This window comes from Magnolia sinica, chromosome 17, assembly GCF_029962835.1.
Source record: "Magnolia sinica isolate HGM2019 chromosome 17, MsV1, whole genome shotgun sequence".
NCBI classification, from domain to species: domain Eukaryota; kingdom Viridiplantae; phylum Streptophyta; class Magnoliopsida; order Magnoliales; family Magnoliaceae; genus Magnolia; species Magnolia sinica.
The window spans coordinates 1,924,691-1,946,863 of record NC_080589.1 but is presented as its reverse complement, the minus strand read 5'-3'; the positions used below and the strand labels follow the sequence as shown (position 1 = coordinate 1,946,863).

Below are 22,173 nucleotides of genomic sequence, written 5' to 3'. Positions count from 1 at the left end.
CGAGTACCGCGGAACCAAAAAATCGATGCTCGCTGGACTTTGAGTCGAGCCAGTCCACGACTGGTCGAGTGGGCCACTCGACCGGTCGAACAACCATCTAAATGTAGCTCCATATCTTAACAATCTTCCACTTGGAGACACATCGCCATAAACCTTTGTTTTCTACATTCGGAGTGCACCACCTCCCCATCTTCAAGCCTGAAGACCAATCAAAGCTGAACAGAGCTCCAGCTTCTCCCGTGTGACCACCTTAGTCAACATATTTGCAGGATTCTCACTTGTATGAATCTTCTCCAGAGCAATCGATCCATTTTTCAGTAACGAATGTATGAAGTGATATTTGATGGTAATATGCTTGGTTCTTGAATGAAAGTCTGAATTCTTAGCCAAGTGTATTACACTCTGACTGTCACTGTACAACTTGCAATCTACTTACTTTTTACCCAACTCTTGCATGAAACCTTGTATCCACACCATCTCTTTGCACACTTCTTTAATTACAACATATTATACTTTCGTCGTACTGATAGATACTATCTTCTATAATTGAGAGACCCAACTGACTGCAGCACTACCCAGAGTAAAGACATAACCTGTAATGCTTCTTCTGCTATCGATATCTCCTGCCAAATCTGAATTTACATAGCCTTGTAGCTTGATTTCCGGTCCACCAAAATACAACCTTACATCCTTAGTACCTACCAGGTATTTAAGGATCCACTTCACAGCTTCCCAATGTTCCTTCCCGAGGTTGTTCATGAACCTGCTAATAACTTTCACTGCTTGAGCAATGTCTGGCCTCGTGCTCACCATAGCATACATGAGACTCTCAATAGCTGACGCGTATGAGACTTTAGACATGTAGTCCCGTTCCTCCTGCGTCTTTACCCCTTGCTCCTTAGATAGCTTGAAGTGGTTGGCTAATGGAGTGCTAACCGGCATAGCACCTCCCATATTGAATCGATCAAATACCTTGGCTATGTACTCTGCCTGTGACAAAACCAGTTTCTTATTTTTCTTGTCACGCTTTATCCTCATGCCTATAATTTGTTTTGCAGTTTCTAAATCCTTATGGCAAATTCTCTAGATAGTTGTCTTTTGAGATCTGAGATGTCCTTCATGCTTGAACTGAACACAAGCATATCATCAACGTACAGAAGAAGAATGATGTACGAAGTATCAAACTTCTTCAAATAGCGACAGTGGTCTGCATGACATCTCTTAAAACCATTTTTCGATATGAAACTGTCGAACTTCTTGTACCACTACCTCGGGGCCTGCTTCAGGCCATATAAATTCTTCTTCAGTCTGCACACCTTGTTCTCCTTTCCTGGTGCCACATATCTCGTCGCCTGATGCATATATATCTCTTCTTCAAGGTCCCCATAAAGAAAGACTGTCTTAACATATAGCTGCTCTATATGTAAGTCCTCTGTAGCCACTATACTCAAGACCATGTGAATTGTAGATATTTTCGCTACCGGTGAAAATATTTCAGTGAAGTCGATACTTGCCTTTTGTTGAAATCCTTTCACAACCAATCTGACATTATACCGTTTCGAACCATCGTGCTTCTCCTTCAGTCTGTAAACCCACTTGTTATGAAGAGCTTTCTTACCCTTGGGTAGAGTGACTAGCTCCCATGTACGATTAGACTCAAGAGAGTCCATCTCATCATCCATGGCATGCTCCCACTTAACCCGTGTATCTGACTATAATACCTCTTTAAAACACTCTGGTTCACCATTATCTGTCAGCAGTAGATAATGTAAGGAGGGTGAGTATCAAACCATGAGTCTCCTCTCTCGAGTAGACCTCCTCACAACTAGTGTCAATGCTCCTGTACATGATCATCTTGTGGCACTGTAACACCCGTATCTGGTAACTCTTCCAACTCTACAAATTCTTTCTCCTCAGCCTTATTTTCCTACACACTGTCCTTTTGCATCACTTTTTCATTGAAGACTACATCCTTGCTTCTGATGATTTTTTTATTTTTTGTATCCTAAAACCTGTAGCCAAAATCATGCTACCCGTAGCCTATAAACGTGCACCGCGGTGACTTCGCATCCAGCTTGTTTCTGTGCTCTGCATCCATGTGAACATATGAAGTGTAACCAAACACTCTGAGATGTGTAAGATTCACTTTTTTCCCAGTCCACGTTTCTTCTAGTAGCCTACCATCCAATGGTGCTGAGAGACTTCTATTGATGAGATATGCGACAGTATTCACAGCATCTGCCCAAAACATCTTAGGCAATCCTGCATGTAACCTCATGCTCCTGGAGCGCTCAAAGATGATCCTATTAATTCGCTCAGCCACACCATTCTGCTTCGGTGTCCCTGGAATCGTTTTCTGATATTTGATTTCATTTGTTTTACAATACTCCTCAAATTTCTTATCACAGTACTCTCCCTCATTATCAGATTTGAGACATTTTACTGTTTTATTTGTCTCATTTTCTACCATAACTTTTCACTTCTTAAATACATCAAATACATCAGATTTATGCTTTAAGAAATAAATCCACAGTTATCTACTAGTATCATCTATAAAAGAAACAAAATAGCATGAGCCACCAAGAGATGATACCTATGCTGGTCCCCACACATCAGTGTGTACAAGCTCCAACAGATGTGTCTTTGTAGCGCGTCCTGTTTTTTTGAAACTTACCCTATTCTACTTGCCATACACGCAGTTCTCACAGAATTTCAAGTTAATAGACTTTAACCCTGGTAGCTTCCCTTTTGACAATAGCACTTTCATCCCCTTCTCACTCATATGTCCCAACCTTTGATGTCATAACTGCCCATTCACTCAAGTTGATGCGATTGCGAGTGAACTATATGATCCTGAAGTCACGTACAAAGTACCTTCCTTTTTACCTCGAGATATCACCGATGCACCTTTTGTGATATTCCAGGAATCACTGGTGAATGTCGTCACATAACCGGTATCGGTCAACTGCCTCACTGAGATCAAGTTCCGTCTCAAACTCGGTACATGTCTAACATCTTTCAATTTTAAAGTCGTTCCGTCTTTCTGATGAATGTCTCCCTTTCCAACAATACTGCATGGCTCATCATCACCTAGGTAAGCTCTCCTAAGGTCACGTGACACATAATCATGCAGAACTTCCTTACACGAAGTGGCATGAAACGAAGCACTCGAGTCTATGACCCAAGACTCATTCCTCGCTTCAAGAGACAAGATCAACGCCTCTGTGCCACTCTTCTCAGATAGATTCACTGAATCCTTCCCACTTTGAGAGCTTCCTTCTTATTTCTTTAGCGCCCCGCAATCACCTTTCATATGCCCCTCCTTTCTCCAATGCCAACACCCGTCTTTATCTTTCGGTCCCTTAGACTTCTTCCTCAACTTAGAATATCCGTGTTTATTATTTTCTTTGTTCAGCAATCTTCCTCTTCCTTCAACGTTTAGAGCATTCCCTGAATCCCCTAAAACTCCTGATGCCTTTCTTCTAGATTCTTCGCTGAGAATTAGACCGGCTACATCATCAACTTTCAGCTTTGTTGACCCAGAAGAATTGCTCATAACAATCACCAGACCATCTCAACTGTCTGACAAATTGGACAAGATCAATAACGCCCTGACCTCGTCTTCAAAAACAATGCCAACGAATTCCAACTGGCTCATGACTGTATTGAACTTGTTTAGATGTTCAGTCACGCTCCCACCATTTGATATCTTCATGTTGAATAGTTGTTTTATAAGATGAACCTTGTTGGACGTTGAGGGTTTTTCATACATCGTAGCTAGGGCTTCCATTAATTCCTTTGTGGTTTTCATCTTGGATATATTGAAGGCGGCGCTCTTAGACAAAGAGAGTCGGATCGTTCCTAAGGCCTTCCGATCCAATAAAAATCATTCATAATCTGTCATCTTTTCTGATTTCTTCTCTTTTCCTCCTAAAGGTCTTTCTGATACAAATAATCCTCCATCTGCATCTTCTAGAAGGCAAAGTTTGAATCAATTCTAGTCTTCCCTTCTTCTGTCATCGCTTCCAATAGAACTAAACCAATAGCTTTGATACTAGTTGTTGCATAGCACGTCAACAATGCAGTGAACCGAGATCCAATCTCCGGTCTCACCCACAAACGATAAACAAAAAGAAATATAAACTAGAAGAAGAATCAAAGCATTCCAAACAAACCATAAGACAAGATATATATGGAAAAACCCCAACAAGGGTAAAAAACCATAGATGCAAACTTCCACTATGAAGAAAAACGAAGATTATAAGGCAATATACTAACCTATCCCTTGGAAGTACAGAGAAAACCCTTTGACTACACCTTGGAATAATTCTCATAATACTTGAAAAAGCCCTAGGAACCCCTATTTATAGTTTAGCCAACTCCCCTTTCGTACATCTGCAAAAAAATGACTCAAAAATCCGCAGTTCGCATCAAATCTAGAAATGAATTTGCGTAACCTCAACTGGTCGAGTAGGATGCTCAACTGGTCGAGCGGACCCTCCATTGGTTGAGCATGGGCCTCGACCGGTCGAGTACCGCGGAACCAAAAAACCGATGCTCGCTGGACTTTAAGTCGAGCCGGTCCACGACTGGTCGAGTGGGCCACTCAATCGGTCAAGCAGGGCACTCGACTGGTCGAGCGGCCGTCCAGATGTGGTTGCACATCTCAACAACATGTACAACATGGTGGGCCCAAAAAACTCAGGTAGTCCTATTGTTAGGATGTTCCACAATATTAAAAATAGTATGAAATAGCTTAGAGGAACTCATATCACACTAAAGTGTTTTTTCCATCCATCAATATCTTACCTGGGTGTTAAGTCAATGAGAAGGAAGAGACGAGGAGTGGGGAAGGAATCCTCTCTCTCCTAAACCATGGAACCTAAAAACAAACACCTAACTAGAATGACGTTCTTGAGTCCTTGACACAAAGAGGAGGATGCCCACCTTTGATTTTTTACTTGGTCCATCTAACTTGTATAGAAATAAGATTAAAATACTTTGGTCCATCTAACTTGTATAGAAATAAGATTAAAATAAGAAACTTCTATTTAAAAATGAAATAGATTTCTATACGAGGAATAACGCACCTAGGTAATCAAATAATAGTTTAATATCATTCTTTGCTCTCTAAAATCTTTCTTTTTTAAATAATCTATAAAAATTTTATTTACAAAACATAACAGTAAATGATGATTTTACCTTAGCAATTAGTTTTAAGAGTTGTTAAAACACATGATGTGAAAAAATATTTTCCCTAAAATTAAGGTTATTTATGTAATTTAATATAAAATTATCATAAGCAACCAAAGCTTTTAAAGAGCCTATCACAATGCATTTGTGACATACATCAGTTGATGCATACCTTGCACCAGCTAATGTTAGAACATGAGATAAAAAATTTAAAAATATGAACTTAAAATAAGCCATAACATGAGATAAAAAATTTAAAAATATGAACTTAAAATAAGCCATAAAATAAGAAAAAGTGGGCATGAGTCATCTATCACCCCAACCCATTATTCTCTCACTCCATATACATACACATGCATGTACCCTCATATTTTTTAATTCTCATTTTCTTTTTCCTATTTCTTCTCTCCCCTGATCATCGATCTCCTTTTCCTCTCTCCACAAGCATTTCACAGTCCTTGCCCCGGGCTTTATATAAACCATCCATCTCCACTAAAATTTTTCATCTACTCAATCGATAGATGACAGCCACCAACCTTTGCTTTTTATATTATCTTCAAATTTATTTGAATGAAGTATTATTTTTTTTAATCATAAAGAAACATGTTTAGTTGATGTGCCCATAAAAAATTATACGTCTCTTATTAAAATATATGAAGTTTTAAACGTAAAGCCACTTACCCAAGACTTTTTTTTCTTCTAATGTACAAAGTTTAAAATGACATTTCATAAACTACATGTCAACTGACACGTATATACTTGTAATGCCCCGGATTTTCACCAACTCGGGTTCCAAAACCCTCTAGCATTATTATTGGAATTTTAAATAGACATAAATGTATATGCGTGTCCACACTCAAAATTCTTGAAAACATATACATGAAAACCTGTTTCTAAATATCAGACATTGACAAAACTCTGAATAAAGCCTTTAGACATAGATTGAACCATACAAATTCGATTAAATATCCTTAAGAAACTATTGAATCTACTTGATCACTTAAACCTTGGATTTAGCCTTGTGATCTAATCATCTAAGGCTCTTATCTAGCCAACATATCACTGACTAATCAAGAGAGTCGTAACTACATAAACACATATGTAAAGTCAGGACAACTAGGGGCCGGTTCTTGATTAAGAAATCAAACTGACCTAGCTACCCTATTAGCATAAGAACTAAAGGTTTACGATAATTAGGGTCAAATCACTAATTTCGCTAATTATGAATAGGTTACACTACAAACATAACTAATTCAAACGCTACCCATCGTGCACGAAAAATCTCGTTGCTTAACTTATTCCAGAAATGTCTATATTAACCAAACAAGCTCTAAATCGCTCGTTAGTGGCCCGCCAAAATCGAAACTATAAAAAAATATTTGTCGTAGCAGGCTTGACGTCCATCACAGACGTTAAGCCAAGATCACTCCCTGAATCGTTTAACTTAGGCTCGCGAGGTGAGCGCATCAACTGCGTGAATTCATCTACAATTGCAATTGGAGGGTGAGAGAATCCTACATTTCAATCTAAACTTCTTAGTGATGGATTCTAAGAATCTCATGTAGTTCACCTATTTGGCTTAGGATTTGGTAGTTTCTCCTAAAAATACTAACCTTAGGAGCTCGGAGATTGAGAAATATCTTCCTAAAGCGGGGATCATTCTTTTAGGTTTTTTTCTATTAATTCTTGATAGTGTTAGCTAGTGATTTTTTGTTGTTGTTAAAATTTCATATGTTATTTATGCTTGAATTGTTTTATTATTGCATCCTTAATGTTACTTGATGTCGGTAGTCAACATGTTTGATGAAATGCATGATCAATGTAAAATTATTACTGTTAGAACTCTTTTATGCAAATTGATAAGTGTTATTGATATATGTTGGATTGTATTAAAATATATTGGATTGCACTGATTCATGCATGTGTTCTATTGATATACCCTGGCGTGGCATTAATTTATTTCGTAATTTTGATTATGTTTGATTATTTAAATTCTTGTTGTGGAAGATTAAGCTTTGTAAAATATTTAAGTGGATGACCCGCTTTAGGTTGGCTATCCCAAGCTTATACGGTCGACCAATGTTGAACACGAACGATCGGCAATGGTTGGAACTACACAGGATGCTTTGCACGCAATGACAGTTTTATTATGATTCTCCGTCGTTGATTAGATCAATCTAATGCGGGGCCGATCACTTGTATGCTTGATAATTATGTCATAGTATAATCTAGGGTACCACTATTACCATTTGATCTAAGACCATTTATAACAGTTAGTGTGTTACGATCCTACAAAGATTCATGAGCTAGATATAGTGGTATGGGACACCGTGTCCAAGTTGTCGGTCTATGTTGGGATGACAAACCTCCGTATAGTGACTTTCGAGCATTAATGGAGGTAAAATGATTACCATATTGGTGACAAATTTGGGTGATGTGCCCTTACCATATTTGATGCTTGGTTAATGAACTAATACCTTTTTAAAATTATCATTGGGTAAAGATGAAGAACTCTTACCATTGTAATGATTATATACTTTGAACATTATGGTGACTGACTCTAAATTGGATTAGGGGACATTGGCGAGGAGCAATTACGTGCCGTAACAAACCACGTGATTTAAATTAACGACTTGTGATATAATGATGGTATTTTAGCTTTGCCAATTTACTATTCGAATTCAGATTAATAAAGAATTGACCAATCATGCATATCATAGCATATGTTGGTAATGGCGGTCACGGGCCACATTACCATAGAATATGCATTTTTGCGAAAGGCGTTGGAATCGCATGATGAGGGAGTATTAGCATTAGTGCGAAAAAGGCGTTGAAGTCGCTTTGATAATGGAGTGTTATATATTGTATAAACATACATCCACATATCATGCCATTTATGCACTTAACAGCTATATATGAATGTGTAGTTTTGTTATGATATCCTTACCTACACTTGATTATATTGTAACATGTGTAACTTAGAAAATTGTACCATTGAATTACCTACTCACTCTCACCTGAGACGGTGTTTTAAAACACAAACCAAATAATATTATTAGTGCAGGTATTACCAAGACCGACACATTGAATAAGACAGTTAATCCTATTGATGACTATCCATACTTTTAGTTTTCGGATAGATAGGCTTAAGCGGAGTGCCTCGCTGCCATTCTTTTTATGATGCCTTATGCATGAATATTATTATGCTTTTTTATATATATACATTTGAAGATATGTATATTGGAGTACTCAGCTAGGTGGAGTTCGTAGTTTGATTTTGTTAAATATTTATTGTGACTTGTGTAGTCCTTATCTGGGTAGACATGACTTTTGGAGTTGTGCATTTTAAATATTAGTAATATATTTGTGGGTTTAGTTATCTCTGCTTAACTTTTGATATTGCTGATTTAAAGTTATTCTAATTATTAATCATATGTACGAATGTTAACCGAACTACATGTGTATGTGGGAATTCGCCTACGTACATTTTTACTAGGTTCATACCTAGGAACTCAGTATCGGAGTCTTCATACTTGGGTGTCGAATTTTAGGGCGTGACAATACTCAAGGGATGTCGATTGGATATACTACCTATAACATCCTGAATTTTCACTGTTTTGGATTTCCAAAAATCCTTGAATTTTTTTTGTTATTAACTTATATTATCACTTACTGACCATTATCACTCAATTTTAGTTTATACACAGGTGGAACTAGTAAAGAACCGCACAAGTCCAATTAATCAACCGTAGAAAGCCAACGAATCTGCCTGATCACTTGAACATCGAGTTTAGCCCCATGATTTACTCACGTAGGGCCCAAAATCTAACTGACCCATCGTTAACTAATCAAGATAATCATAACTAAATTAAAAATCTAACCGAAGCCGAGTCAGATAAGGCCCGGATCTTGACTAATAGACCAAATCAACCATATTACTCTTTTACCCTAAAACTGACGGTTTAGAGTAAACATGACCAAATCTCCACTTTCACTAGTTATAAATAAGTCACACTATGAACATAGTTAATTCAAACCCTAATCATTGCCCACGAGAAATTTCAATACTTAATTCATTTCAAAAATACCCCGATTTTTCGAACAAGCTCTAAACCACTCGTTGGTAGGCTACTAGTTTCAAAACTATAGAATAACGTCCGTCTTACTGGGCTTAACATCCATCGTGGGAGTCGGACCTGGATACTATTTACAACTGCTCAACTTGAGCCAAAGGACGAGTGCATGAGAAATGCAAATACCATGAAGAAAGAAGCTGAAACTTAAGTGAATTGGGTCGTCCACTCCTAGGCAAAGTTGAGGATTTCAGACTGTCGGTTTACAACCAAACTTCACATGTGGAGTAAGAATATTTTTCTGCTCATATCCATATAGCCGCGGCCCCGATCGACCATCGGTGACCGTTAAACAAACTTCTAATCTTATTCATTGATTGACACATCCAAATAGTGGGCCGATCATATCCTTACGTAGATCATCATTAAGGCTAACCATCCTACGGTGTATATCGACTTGTACACCCCATAGTGGGCCCTAGAGGCTAGAAAAACCCTCCCATAGGGTTAGTATAATAAAAATCCAACACTTGATGCTATTTGCACCAAATTTGACATTATAAAATGGGCTTCTTTGGGGCACCCCTCTCCCCATACGAATTTGCCTTAGAGAAAGAAAAGATAGAAAAGAGAAAAGGGAGAAAGAAGAAACGAAGAAGAGAGGAAGGGAGAGTATAGAAGGGGGGAAAGTGGACCATACATCGAGGTGGGGCTCAAGGGAGTCTGATTCTTGCAACTCATTACCTCTTCATCAACAAATCCTTCACCCACAACCGGAAGGACCCCTCTCTGCCAATTGAGTAGGTAAATCCCTCATCTCTTAGAAACCCCTCATGTTGAGGGTGGATTTGCATGAGATTTTAATATGCAAGGACATTGTCTTAGGATTCCGGCCGATCGACACCAAGTTTGGCGCTCCTAGGTTGTTTTTCAAGCCTTCAACGATCCATAGGTGCGGACTATTAACCTTAGGTGGCCTAGCACCAATTGTAGTTTGAGTTTAATGATTTTGTATGTTTGGATGATGCATTTGGAGAATCTAGGGAAAAACCTAGGAATTGTTGGGTTGCTTGGAATTGTATGGAATTGTATGTCATGTTGATTTTCTCATAGGATGTTGTTCTTGCCTCTCACATGACTTGGTACGAATTGATGATCTCATGTTTATGTCTTGTTTGGTTTTCTACACATGATGTTGTCCTATAGCATGTATGCCTTATTAATTCTTGTGCAAATTGGATCCATGAGATGTATGAAGTGCTTAACTTTCTCACCAACCCACACAACACACATGCACCTTTATTCATGATATTGTTAGCCTCTCTTACTAGGAGATTCTGAATTGTATGTTGAGGAGTATGAGAATATGATGTTGTTTATGCTAGTTGATAACCCTGTTAGTTGGCATGTTATGAATCACCACCCAAATCCTTGGGTTGGTCAGGAATACGAGGAGAGCGAAGGCGGCCCCGTTGGTAAGACCGTCTTGAGGCTAAACCCATGAATTTGGGCGAGTGCGTGTGGGCGAAAGTAGTTAGACTACATGGGTCGCTCGTACCTGATGCCGTTCCACCACGTACTTGCCTGAACTCATGCGGTCTAGTCTACTGGCTGACTAACTTTATTTGTTTAACTATGTTTACTCATACATGTATGGAACCTGGCATACCCTACCACTGTTGTAGCCCATCGATAACCACCTGAAGCCGATCCACCGTCTTGTGGGCCGGGCATGGTGGAATGAGATACTGTGTTCGAGCTGTCGGCCTACGCTGGGGTGACGAACCTCCCCGTAGTGACCCCGAGCGATCCTAGTTCTTAGTAATCCCCATGTGCTTGAAGTCGGGGATGGAGAACTCGACGGGATCAAGGATCACGGTGCCCTGGCTTTGCACGTTGAGGGGCCTTGACATCGTAACTAGTTAAGGCATTGATATGTGGGGTGTATCAGATTCCCTAACCTTCTGGATGATTGGACTTAACTAAGAACTTGGCTAACACGATCATATTGCATCTCACTAGTTAGGGTGGCAACTCGGCAGTCGAGGTCGCTCTGAGGGAGTGTTGGTCATATGCAATCGTTAGATGGAGTCGCTTGAGGGAGTGTTGTGGCGATGACATGCATCATATCATCCGTCATGCATGCGCATTAATAAGATTAGTTAGTTGTTTATGAATGATTATTTTTTATTAAATTCATAATATAACTGATGCTTGTTACAACTTAAGACTAATAGCACCCCTTGAGTTGATCACTCACTCCCACTCTAGGACAATGTTTTAAAACATTAACCAGACTCTCCCATAGATGCAGGTGACGCAGGGTACGAGGAGCCTGACGGCGTGAGTCTTGACGAGGAGAATAAGCTATCTTACTTCCAGCTAATGGGCGGCTCTCCATCAACTTAATAGGCAGGATTTGGATCGCTGAGCAGTGGGCTTAACTCTATTCTTTTTGGATATATGATTCTTTTTGTGATTTTATTAGGCAACGCCTCGTGCGACCCATTTATATTCTTTTAGACCTGTATATTTATATTTGACCTCTTTCATTTTAATAGACTAGTTGTGATTATGTTTCATGTTCCAAGAAATTCCATGCTACGTAATTAAACTTGATTAAACACAAATTAGTAAACATTAGCATAAGTGATACCCGAAAACTTGGGAGTCGAGTGTATGTGCGACCCACAATTTTCAGGGCGTTACACTACCCCCACTAGGGACCTAGCTAGAGACGAGCGGCCCTAACATGCACTCTTTGGGGCCCACTATGATGTAATGTTTTATTTATAACATCCATCCATTTTAAGAAATAGTTTTAGGGCATGAGCCCAAAAAGGAAGCAGATAAGAAACTCAAGTGCACCACACCATAGGAAATAGTGATGACAATGATGCCTACAATTGAAATCTTCCTAATGTCTATAGTGATGTTTATTTGTCATCTAACCTATTGTGATTCCAATAAGTTTTTAATAATAAGTGTTCAATTCCCACTGCTTCCTATGTTGTGGTCTACTTGAGCCTTTTATTTGTCTTCTTTTAAGCTCATGAGCTAAAATGACGTTGCAAGATAGATGGATGACATGGATAAAACACATATGTCATGGTGGGCTCCACATACCCCCGTGCTAGGAGCGTCAATCTTTAGCTAGGTCCTGGTAGGGCAGTACCCAATCCGTGCTCACGCTTAAGCCTCTATTTAGTATGATCTCTATGTTTGATACCCTAATCTAAATATTAAGCCAGTTTCATCAGATGGACAACAGTTTATGAGGGATCGAAATTCTCTACAAGACTTATTCAGTAGATAAAACACCTAGGGCCTGTTTGCCAATGCTATTTTTTTTTTTTACTTAATGCGGAATCCGAGAAGCGCTTGGCATTTAGTGGTGTTTGTTAACATCGAATATGGAAAGCCCTCCTTAAATTTTTACACTTTATTATTATTTTTTAATCTTATTTATTTATTTATTTTGTGAAAGAGGTCTAGCTAATGGTGAATCTGGAATGCGTTCCATAGACTTACAAAAAATAATCCAAAATTGTCCCGAGCATCATAGATTCTATCCTTTGCATAATACCTTCTATATATCCTTTGCATAATACATAACCCAACTTTTAACCGGTGACACTCCTCTGAGCCCATTATGATTTCTGTGTTAGATCCACACAGTCCATCAACTTTTCTATATCATTCAAGAGCATGATCCCAAAAATATAGGTACATCCAAAGCTCAAGTCGAACAAAACATAGAAAGCAGTGGGAATGGAACAACTACCATTAAAACCTTCATGGGCTAGGTCCATTGCGAGGCTTATTTTCCATCTAACCTCTTCGTAAGGTCACACAAACCTGGATGAAGGGAAAACATAAAAATTACCTTGATCATAGCCTTCTGTTGCCTCAAGAAGTTTTCAATGATAGACACTCAATTCTCACTATTTCTTGTAGTGTGGCCTACTGGAGCCTTGAATCTGCATTGTTTTTTGTCTTATTTCCTAAAATGATGTGGAAAATTGCATGGATGGGTGATGTGGATAAAACATATACATCATGGTAGGCCCCATAGAGCCATTTGACAAGATGGTCCATCTCTAGCTAGATCCTTGTGGGGGTAGTACAATGCAATCCCACCCGATTTGGGGGAGTGGATTAGGTGAGACCCCGGATCCATCGAGGTGGGTGGGACCTTGACTGTAGGGCTCCTTATGATGTATGTGATTACATCCACACCGTCCATTTGTATTGAAAGCTCATTTTTGGGCATCATCCAAAAAAATGAAGCAGCTCAAAATACCATATGTACCATAGTACAGGAAATAGTGGTGATTGACAATACAAAAAATCTTCTTGTGGGCCATAGAAGCTTTAGATCAAGATGATATTTGTGTGGTCTCTTCATCTAGATATTTGTAGGGCCCACCATGATGTTTGTAAGAAATCCACACCATTATACAAAAATGAAGCGGATCCAAAACTCAAGTGGGCCACACGAGAGGAAATAGACCAGACCATGATGTTCAAGGCACATCATGGTGGGGCCCACACTGCTTGACCTCGTGGAAAGCTCCCATGAGGTCGACCTCACAGTACTATATATATATATATATATTGACTCACAAATGTTTTTTAATAATTCATTTAGATGTCCAACATTTAAATACTTTAGGTGGTTTAGATTATTGATATGATTTTAGTGTTGCAGTTAATAATTAAATTATTTTGAATATCATTATTTAGAAACACTTTGTTACATATAAGACTCTCGATCTATTGCCTTTACCCAAAAGCCATTTCCTTTGGCTTACACTCATCGTCCTAAAAAGTAAATTTAAAATAACTTGATTCTATTTACCCCCAGCAAATCCGAAAATCAGCTATATGGATTTGAAATTCGTCCATTTACTACCAAATGACACCCATTTTAATTTACCACTAAATCCAATGTGCAAAACCCGGTCACAACTCACAGGGTTGCGGAATGCATGGCAAAAGAGAGTGCGTTACGGTGGTACCGGTACCACTGTAACCCTCAATTCTACTATGACAAGTGGGGCCCACTTGATATATTCAATACATCCAACCCATCTATTAGATGCATCACCTCGTGTATCTCCTGGATCCCTAAAATAAACCAAAACGAAAACTCAATGGGCCACACACGGGGAACAAGTTGAGAGGGGATGCCCATCCTTGATTTCTACGGGGGACACACCATCTCGTTTTTACAAAATCCAGGAAGTCCAGACCGTTCATCTTCCATGATAAAGAGCCAGGACAAAAAAAAAAAAAATGTTCGAAAAATCAGATGGGTCCCGCTGAAAATAAAGTAGTGGAGTCCTCTCTCACCTCGTTCCCTGTACTGTGGCCCACAAGAGTTGTAAATCAATATAATTTTCCGTATCTGGATTTAAAATGATGGCATGCATCTGATGGACGGGTTGGATGTGGTACAAAAACCATGTGCACTCTACATTTTCCCAGTACCACGGAAAGGGATGGGCTACTCCCCGGCCACCAGCCAATGGCTGATGGTCGGTGCTCCGTGGCCCCAAAATGATGTATTTGTTTCATCCAAGACGTCCACACATATTTAAAGATCATAATTTTAGGGTATTAGACCAAAAATTAGGTATATCTCAATCTCAAGTGGACCACTTTATAGTAAACATTGTTGAATGAACGTCAACCATTAAAAACTTTATAGGCCCCATAAAAGTTTTGGATCAAGCCGATCTTTGTTTTTTCCGTTCATCTAGATCTTTATGACCTAATCAACAGATTAGATGTCAAATAAACAGTACAGTATATTGTTTTCCTGTGGTGTGATCCACTTGGGACTTATATCCCTCTAATATTTGGTATGAAGCCCTAAAATGATCTTTAAAAATGGATGAACGGAATGGATGAAACACATACATCATGGTGGGGACCACAGAGCACCGAGGCAGGGGAGTAGCCAATCCGTTTCCTCTCCTAACGACTTCAGTTAGCGTCAGTTATTCACCGTCTGGTGTGGCTGGAAACGAAGACCAAGCAAGCATCCAAAATAGAAATGGGCCCTACAAAAACGGACGGTTTTAGATCTCTCCCCTCCTATAAAATCAACCCAAATTACAACACTTATACTCGGGTAATTGAAGGAGAGCCCCGGCTCCCAACACATCTCTTCTTCCTCTCTCCGTTCCCGTTGCATCCTTCAATCCACCCTTTCCCTCTCCTTCAACACAAACCAAACCATCCTTTGTTTCTGGAGAGGAAAGGGGCCGTCCGTCCATCCAACATGAATAAAGGCATCATTGCCGCCGTTTCCCTCATCCTCCTTGTGGGTGTCGTCATCGGAGTCGTAGCCAGCGTCAATCGATCCACGACGGACGTAGAAAAGGTTTCAACATCCATAAAAGCAATCGACACCATCTGCGCCCCAACCGATTACAAAGACGTCTGTACCAAGACCCTTGAAAGCAGCGTCTCCAACAACGGCAGCATCGACCCGAAAGAACTCCTCAAAGCTACTATCAATGCTACCATAGCTGAGGTGAAAGCCGCATTGCATTTATCAAACAACATGGGTAATAAAACGACGGATGCGATGAACCAAGCAGCTCTGTCGGACTGTAAGGATTTGATGGAGTATGCGACTGCAGAGCTTCAAGCATCTTTCTCTGAGGTTGGAGATAAAGACATGCATACGTTGCCAGATCGGGTGGATGAAATCAAGAACTGGTTGAGTGCAGTGATTTCATACCAAGAGACTTGTAAGGATGGAATTACTCACCCAGAATTGAAATTGGAGATGGAGAATGGAATGGTGAATGCCAGCCAGCTGACGAGCAATGCGCTTGCGATTGTTTCTGGGATTTCAGATATTCTTACTTCTTTTGATATTCCATTCAACTTCAGCTCCCTCACTGCTTCTCGTGAGTTAATTGAAGATGATCATGAAGGTGGGTTGAACCATGCAGATGGTGATGGGTATCCTACGTGGGTATCAGCTGGTGATAGGAGGCTGCTGGCTTTTAAAGATAATGACAGACCGAAGCCTAATGTGGTTGTGGCTAAGGACGGGAGTGGAAACTTCAAGAGTATCAATGACGCGCTTAAAGCCATGCCGAAGAAGTACTCTGGCAGATATGTGATATACGTGAAGGCAGGGGTCTATGTCGAGAACGTGATTGTTGAGAAGGACATGATCAATGTTTTCATGTATGGTGACGGGCCGAGGAAGACGTTGGTGACCGGAAAAAAGAACTACGTCGATGGGACGCCTACGTACCAAACTGCCACTTTTGGTAGGCTCTCTCTCTCTCTCTCTATATATATATATATAGCTTCACATGTTCGGCCTGCTTTCTGATGATTCAAATAGTCCATATGGTGGGGTCCGCATCAGCTGGGCCTACCCTGTGATTGTTTAGATCATCTGAAATAAAAATAATCAGATATTAATGTAGGGGCATTTTCACACTCGACTGGAGTGGGGTGGCCTATGGGATGAGGGGTACACTCCGGGTGGGTGGACCATGTGAGATGGTACCTATATGATGTGGGGCCCACGAGGGGATTCTGTCAAGGTCTTTACCCATGGGATGTGGGGCCCACGAGTGGGATTCAACTGAGGTCCTAACTCATAAGATGTGGGGCCCACAAGTGGAGTTTAGTTGAGGTCCTAACCCATGGGATGTGGGGCCCACGAGTGGGGTTCAACTGGAGTCCTAACTCATGCAATGTGGGGCCTACAGGGGGTTCAGCCGAGGTTCTAACCTGTGGGATGTGGGGCCCATAAGTGGGGTTCAACCAAGGTCCTGACCCATGAGATGTAGGGCCCATGAGTGAAGTTCGGCCGAGGTCCTAACCCATAAGATGTGGTAACTGGGCTATGAGATAAAGGGATTAATTGGCCATGCTTTATCAATTCAAGCTTTCTAAAGCAAGTAGTTAATTATCCATCATCAATGTGCCACCCAAAAGCACTCAAAAGATTAAAAGATATCAAGCATCATATTAATATAGATATTTCATTGCATTTTGCCAAAGATGATAGTCTCTAATATCATAATTCATATGTTATTGCAGCTGCTATAGGACAAGGATTCATAGCAAAATCAATGGGCTTCAGCAACACAGCTGGTCCAGAGAAGCACCAGGCCGTTGCTCTTCGTGTCCAATCTGACATGTCAGCCTTCGTCAACTGCCGTATGGATGCTTACCAAGACACCCTCTATGCACATACCCACCGTCAATTCTACAGAAACTGTGTAATCTCTGGGACCGTCGATTTCATCTTCGGTGACGCCGCTTCCTTACTCCAGAACTGTTTGCTCGTAGTCAGAAAACCCATGGACAACCAACAAAACATCGTGACCGCTCAAGGTAGGACCGACAAGCGCCAGACTACCGGCATCGTAATCCACAACTGTAGAATCGTCCCAGAGGCAAAGCTCTACCCAACAAGGTTCAAGACCCGGTCTTACCTTGGGCGACCATGGAAACAGTACTCAAGGACAGTGATTATGGAATCCACGATCGGTGATTTCATCCAGCCCGATGGATGGATGCCATGGGATAAGAATTTTGCACTGGATACCTTGTTCTATGCTGAGTATGCGAACAGAGGCCCAGGAGCTGGGACTAACAAGAGAATTAAATGGAAAGGTTATAAGGTGATTAATAGGAAGGAAGCGCTTCAATTCACTGCTGGACCATTCCTACAAGGAAATCAATGGTTGGGAAACATCAAGGCACCTTACATGCTTGGACTGAGGCAATGAGAAGATATAGTGGTCAGAAAGAGAGGAGAGAAAAAAGAAAAGAAAAAAAAAGAAGAAGAAAAAGTGAGAAAAGATTGTAATGGACGTGAAGGGCAATGTTCTTTTCATTGCACTACACGAAAAGATGGCTTTAGCCTCGGTTCAATACTGTGCCCAAAAATGTTAAAAACTGAGGCTAAAGCCTTTAGCCTTAGTTTTGCCTTGGTTATCTAAACCGAGGTTGAAACCCCCGTGGCTAAAGGCTTTAGCCTCAGTTTTAGCAACTGAGGCTAAAATGACTTTTATAGCCTCGGTTCTTCAAGTGAAGCTAAAAGAACCTTTTTTAGCTTCAGTTTTCTCGAAATGAGGCTAAATTAAAATTTTAGCCTCCATTGTTTCCAACTGAGACAAAATCCAAATTTTAGCCTTAGTTGCCTCAAATTGAAAGCTAAATCTATTTTTAACCTCAGTTCTCAACAACCGAGGCTAAAGCCTTTAGTCATGGGAGTTGTAGTCCCAGTTTAGGTAACTAAGGCAAAACTGAGACTAAAGATGGATTTAGCCTTTATTGGCATCAACTGAGGCAAATTTCACTTTTAACCTCAGCTCTCAACAACTAAGGCTAAATCATTTACTTTAACTCATTCATAAACCTATGCATAGTCAGTCGATCCACAATATTAGCTACAATATTTTAATGGGTTTTTCCTCTCAAATAAAACTCAAGAAAACCCAGAAAGAGTCTTCAATTCTTAGTCAAATAGACTTGAAATCCCAATCCATAAAACATGAAAAAACAAAAAGAAAAGAAAAAGAAAGAAGAAAAATAGAGATGGGTTTTCTCCCTCAGTCCAAGAGACTTGAAATCTCAACACAAACAGAGAAACCATGGAAATAAGATGGAAATCTCAACATAATTATGTTGCCTCAGATATGATATTTTGGCAATGGATTTGTGCTCCCTGCAACATCCTTCTGAATCATATAGCCCCAGAAATCAGAATGTCTACTTTCTCAGGCAATTCAACATCCTCAACTTTACCTTTAATCACTTATAATATAAAGAACAAAAACTTTCACGAAAATGAGAACAATGTAGCAACAAGGTGAGTTTGGCAAAGAACTCAAAAAGTCATGTATTAAGTTTAAACTGCAAAATAAAATCACACCGTAATCCATTCTCCCAATGATGGATTCCTAGCAATAAGCCTGCAGGCATATTCTGCCATTTCAGATGCCTCCACCGCATAAGCATGTTTAGCACTAGCCTGAATAAATGAACAGATTGTTGGAATCAATCCACAAACTTCACCATAAACATACTTTGTTGATTGAATAGGTGCGCATACCTGAGCAGCAAATAATGAAAGAATACCACTACCAGCACCAACATCAACCACCACACGACCATGGAAATCTGCACGGTTCTCAATAACTACAACATAATAGGTTCCTGAAACAAGATAGGGTTTAGCATGTCAATGGAAGATGCAGTATATTGACTGTAAATGCGCGTTGACCATAAATCAAGAGCATGCATGCATGTAACGTAATTGTATGTTGGATGAAGAAATCAGGGTATACCGTGTAAAGGTCAACTGGCCTCTGGACGCTTGCATTGTTAGGCTCAATCTCAGATTCCTTGCCTATTTCTTGTTTAATAAACTTTTGTTCTTCTAACTGAGATACCGACAATGGTTCTTCTGTTCTTCTGACTGAGTTACTCGTATCAAAGGAGCCGATTGATATATTGCCGGTGTCACTTTGATTTATGTAATCTGAAGTTCGGTTGTCTAACAAGGTGGGCTTGACATTAAATGAACTTCCAAAGCTAGAGAAGGAACTGAAGTATGTAGTGCTTCAGGAATAGACTGCAAGCATGGATTCTGAATGGTGACATTGTGAATTCTACACCATTTTGAAATAAGATCCTTCAGGCAAGAGTTTGGAGTTAGAGAAAAATGTGATAACTTTTTCTGTGTCTTTGGACATGTATCATGACCCTCACTCAACCACCTCTATCCATATCCTTTCAAAATTTTGCCTAGAAGCTATGACCACAGGCTCAAACATTAGTTTTGATGAAATGGGGCACTTGAATTCCTCAGGGGGCATGTCTGTTCTAGATACGTCAACGTCGCTTTGAGCTTCGCAGCAATCAAAATCCCTATGTTGTCTCAACTCCACAGACTCATCTGTTTTTTCACACTGACCATTATTGCATGCAGAATTCATGATTGAAAGTGGATCTTTCCACTGAGCATCAACACTTTCTACTTGTTCACATCTCACTAAATTTCCATACTTAGAAGGTATATGAGGTTCTTAAGAATATTCTCCTTTCTCTGGTTAGTATCACGGACCTTATCAAGTAGTTTTTTAATAGATCTTTTCTTTATCAAAAGAGCCTTGGGAGACGTAATATGCAACCGAATAGCTACTATTTGGAATGCTTCAAATTCTGGCATTTGCATTGACTCTGTAGCAAATCTATCACGCCTGAGCAATGCTAGCACCACTCCGCTTGCCTCCTCTTTGGAAGAATCTATTACAAGCTTTGCATCTTGAAGATCATTGATAATGGAAGAAATCTAAGATTAAAATTATTATTTTTAGCATCCATTTCTACTAGAGGAAAACTGTAAGAAAAGTATAGTTGATGGGTAGTATCCAAGATTCACAGAACTGACAGTCATATCAGAAACATATTTAAACTAATTTACAGCACAATCTTGCACATAGACAATATATAAAGAGAGGATCCCATGTTCAACATTAAAGAGAGGATCGAGTGTTCAACACTAAGTTATCAAGCATTCAATATCTGCAAATGTGGTATGTGTACTTGAAAAGGGTGAGCTCTCATAAATAACTGAATCAAATGCAGATCTCAATCATAATAGTATTGATAAATTGATTCAAACTTTATTCAAAGGACAACCTTACACCAAAAATAAATGTTTATGGTAGGACAACTTGATTTCTTGAACTCAGTAAGGATCAAGGTCACAAATTAAAACAAGAGACAAATAATGGAAGCTATCTATTATAAGCATTCACCACATGTACATGAAAGAAAGGATTACAAACATTCAGTACACATTCATCACATAAATCATCATCTAACTCAAACACAAAGAGTTATAGTGGTTCGGTGTGTATACCAACTGTTCTCAAACAGCCATACCTACTCCACTCCCAATAATCACAACCCGTGAAATATTGGCGTTCACTATGAAAGAAGGTTTTGTCAGGTTCACCTTAAAACCTATACAGTTGTGTTTTCAATTGGGCTTACACAATCAAACCCTGCACTGAGATTTTTTGGCTGATCTCAGTTAAAACCAATACAAAGATTTTTCTTGGCTAATCTCAAACAAAACCAATAAGCAAATAATAAAAGTACTTATCTTCTTCTTGAAGATGCTGCTTGATGTAGCCCGTAGAACTGCTTTGCTTGATGTAGATGTTCAATATCCAACAAATATAATCAAGGGTTTTAGGTTTTAAATAAATTTTAAATTATCTCAAACCTTGAGCTATTTGATTGAATTCCTTAGATCTCAAAGGTTGAGTGAAAACTCCCTTAAAAAATCAGATTAACAATGCAGAGATTAAGGAATTACAAAAATAAATAAGCTATTGAAATGATATAAAATTAGCGAACTATAGCTTGATAACGATGAAAACTTTTCTCTCAAAGTGGAAGCTTTTTGTGGCGTAATCGAGTGATTTGGAATGAGAAAAGACCTCTATATAGGCTGAAAAATAGTTCCTTCGACTGGTCTAAGGTCTCTTTCGACTAGTCTTAGATTTAAAAAAATTTCAAATTTTCTTGCGTGATCGGATAAAACTGACTTACACGACTGGTCGAGTGGCTTGCTCGACTGGTTATGAGATGTAAAAATATGTTGCTGGAGTTCGAGTCGAGCTCCCCATGACTGGTCTTGCAGATCTCCATGACTGGTCGAGCAGGGTGCTCGACTGGTCGAGGATCTATCAGAAAAACTCGAAATTTGATTTTGAATCTTAGACTGGTCGAAACAAACCTTGGACTGGTCAAACTAGAGCCTGGACTAGTCGAACATAGGCTAGGACTAGTCAAATTTAAGCCTATACAAAGTATAATAACCCGTAGATAATATGCATAA

General features: G+C 39.6%; 1 protein-coding gene across 1 annotated transcript; it reads left to right on the top strand.

The window, feature by feature from the left end:
* The first annotated feature begins 15,327 nt into the window (after window positions 1–15,327).
* LOC131231736 (pectinesterase-like) lies at window positions 15,328–18,073 on the top strand. The gene is made up of 2 exons (XM_058228038.1): window positions 15,328–16,564; window positions 17,349–18,073. Exons 1-2 carry the CDS (start codon window positions 15,328–15,330, stop codon window positions 18,041–18,043), a joined length of 1,932 nt encoding a protein of 643 aa, XP_058084021.1. The 3' UTR covers window positions 18,044–18,073.
* The last annotated feature ends 4,100 nt before the right edge of the window (window positions 18,074–22,173 follow it).

Coding starts and splice junctions, on each gene's coding strand:
- LOC131231736 (XM_058228038.1), top strand. CDS start 15,328: ATGGGCCCTACAAAAACGGACGGTTTTAGATCTCTCCCCTCCTATAAA. Junction 16,565..17,348: donor GTACCAAACTGCCACTTTTG/GTAGGCTCTCTC, acceptor ATGTTATTGCAG/CTGCTATAGGACAAGGATTC.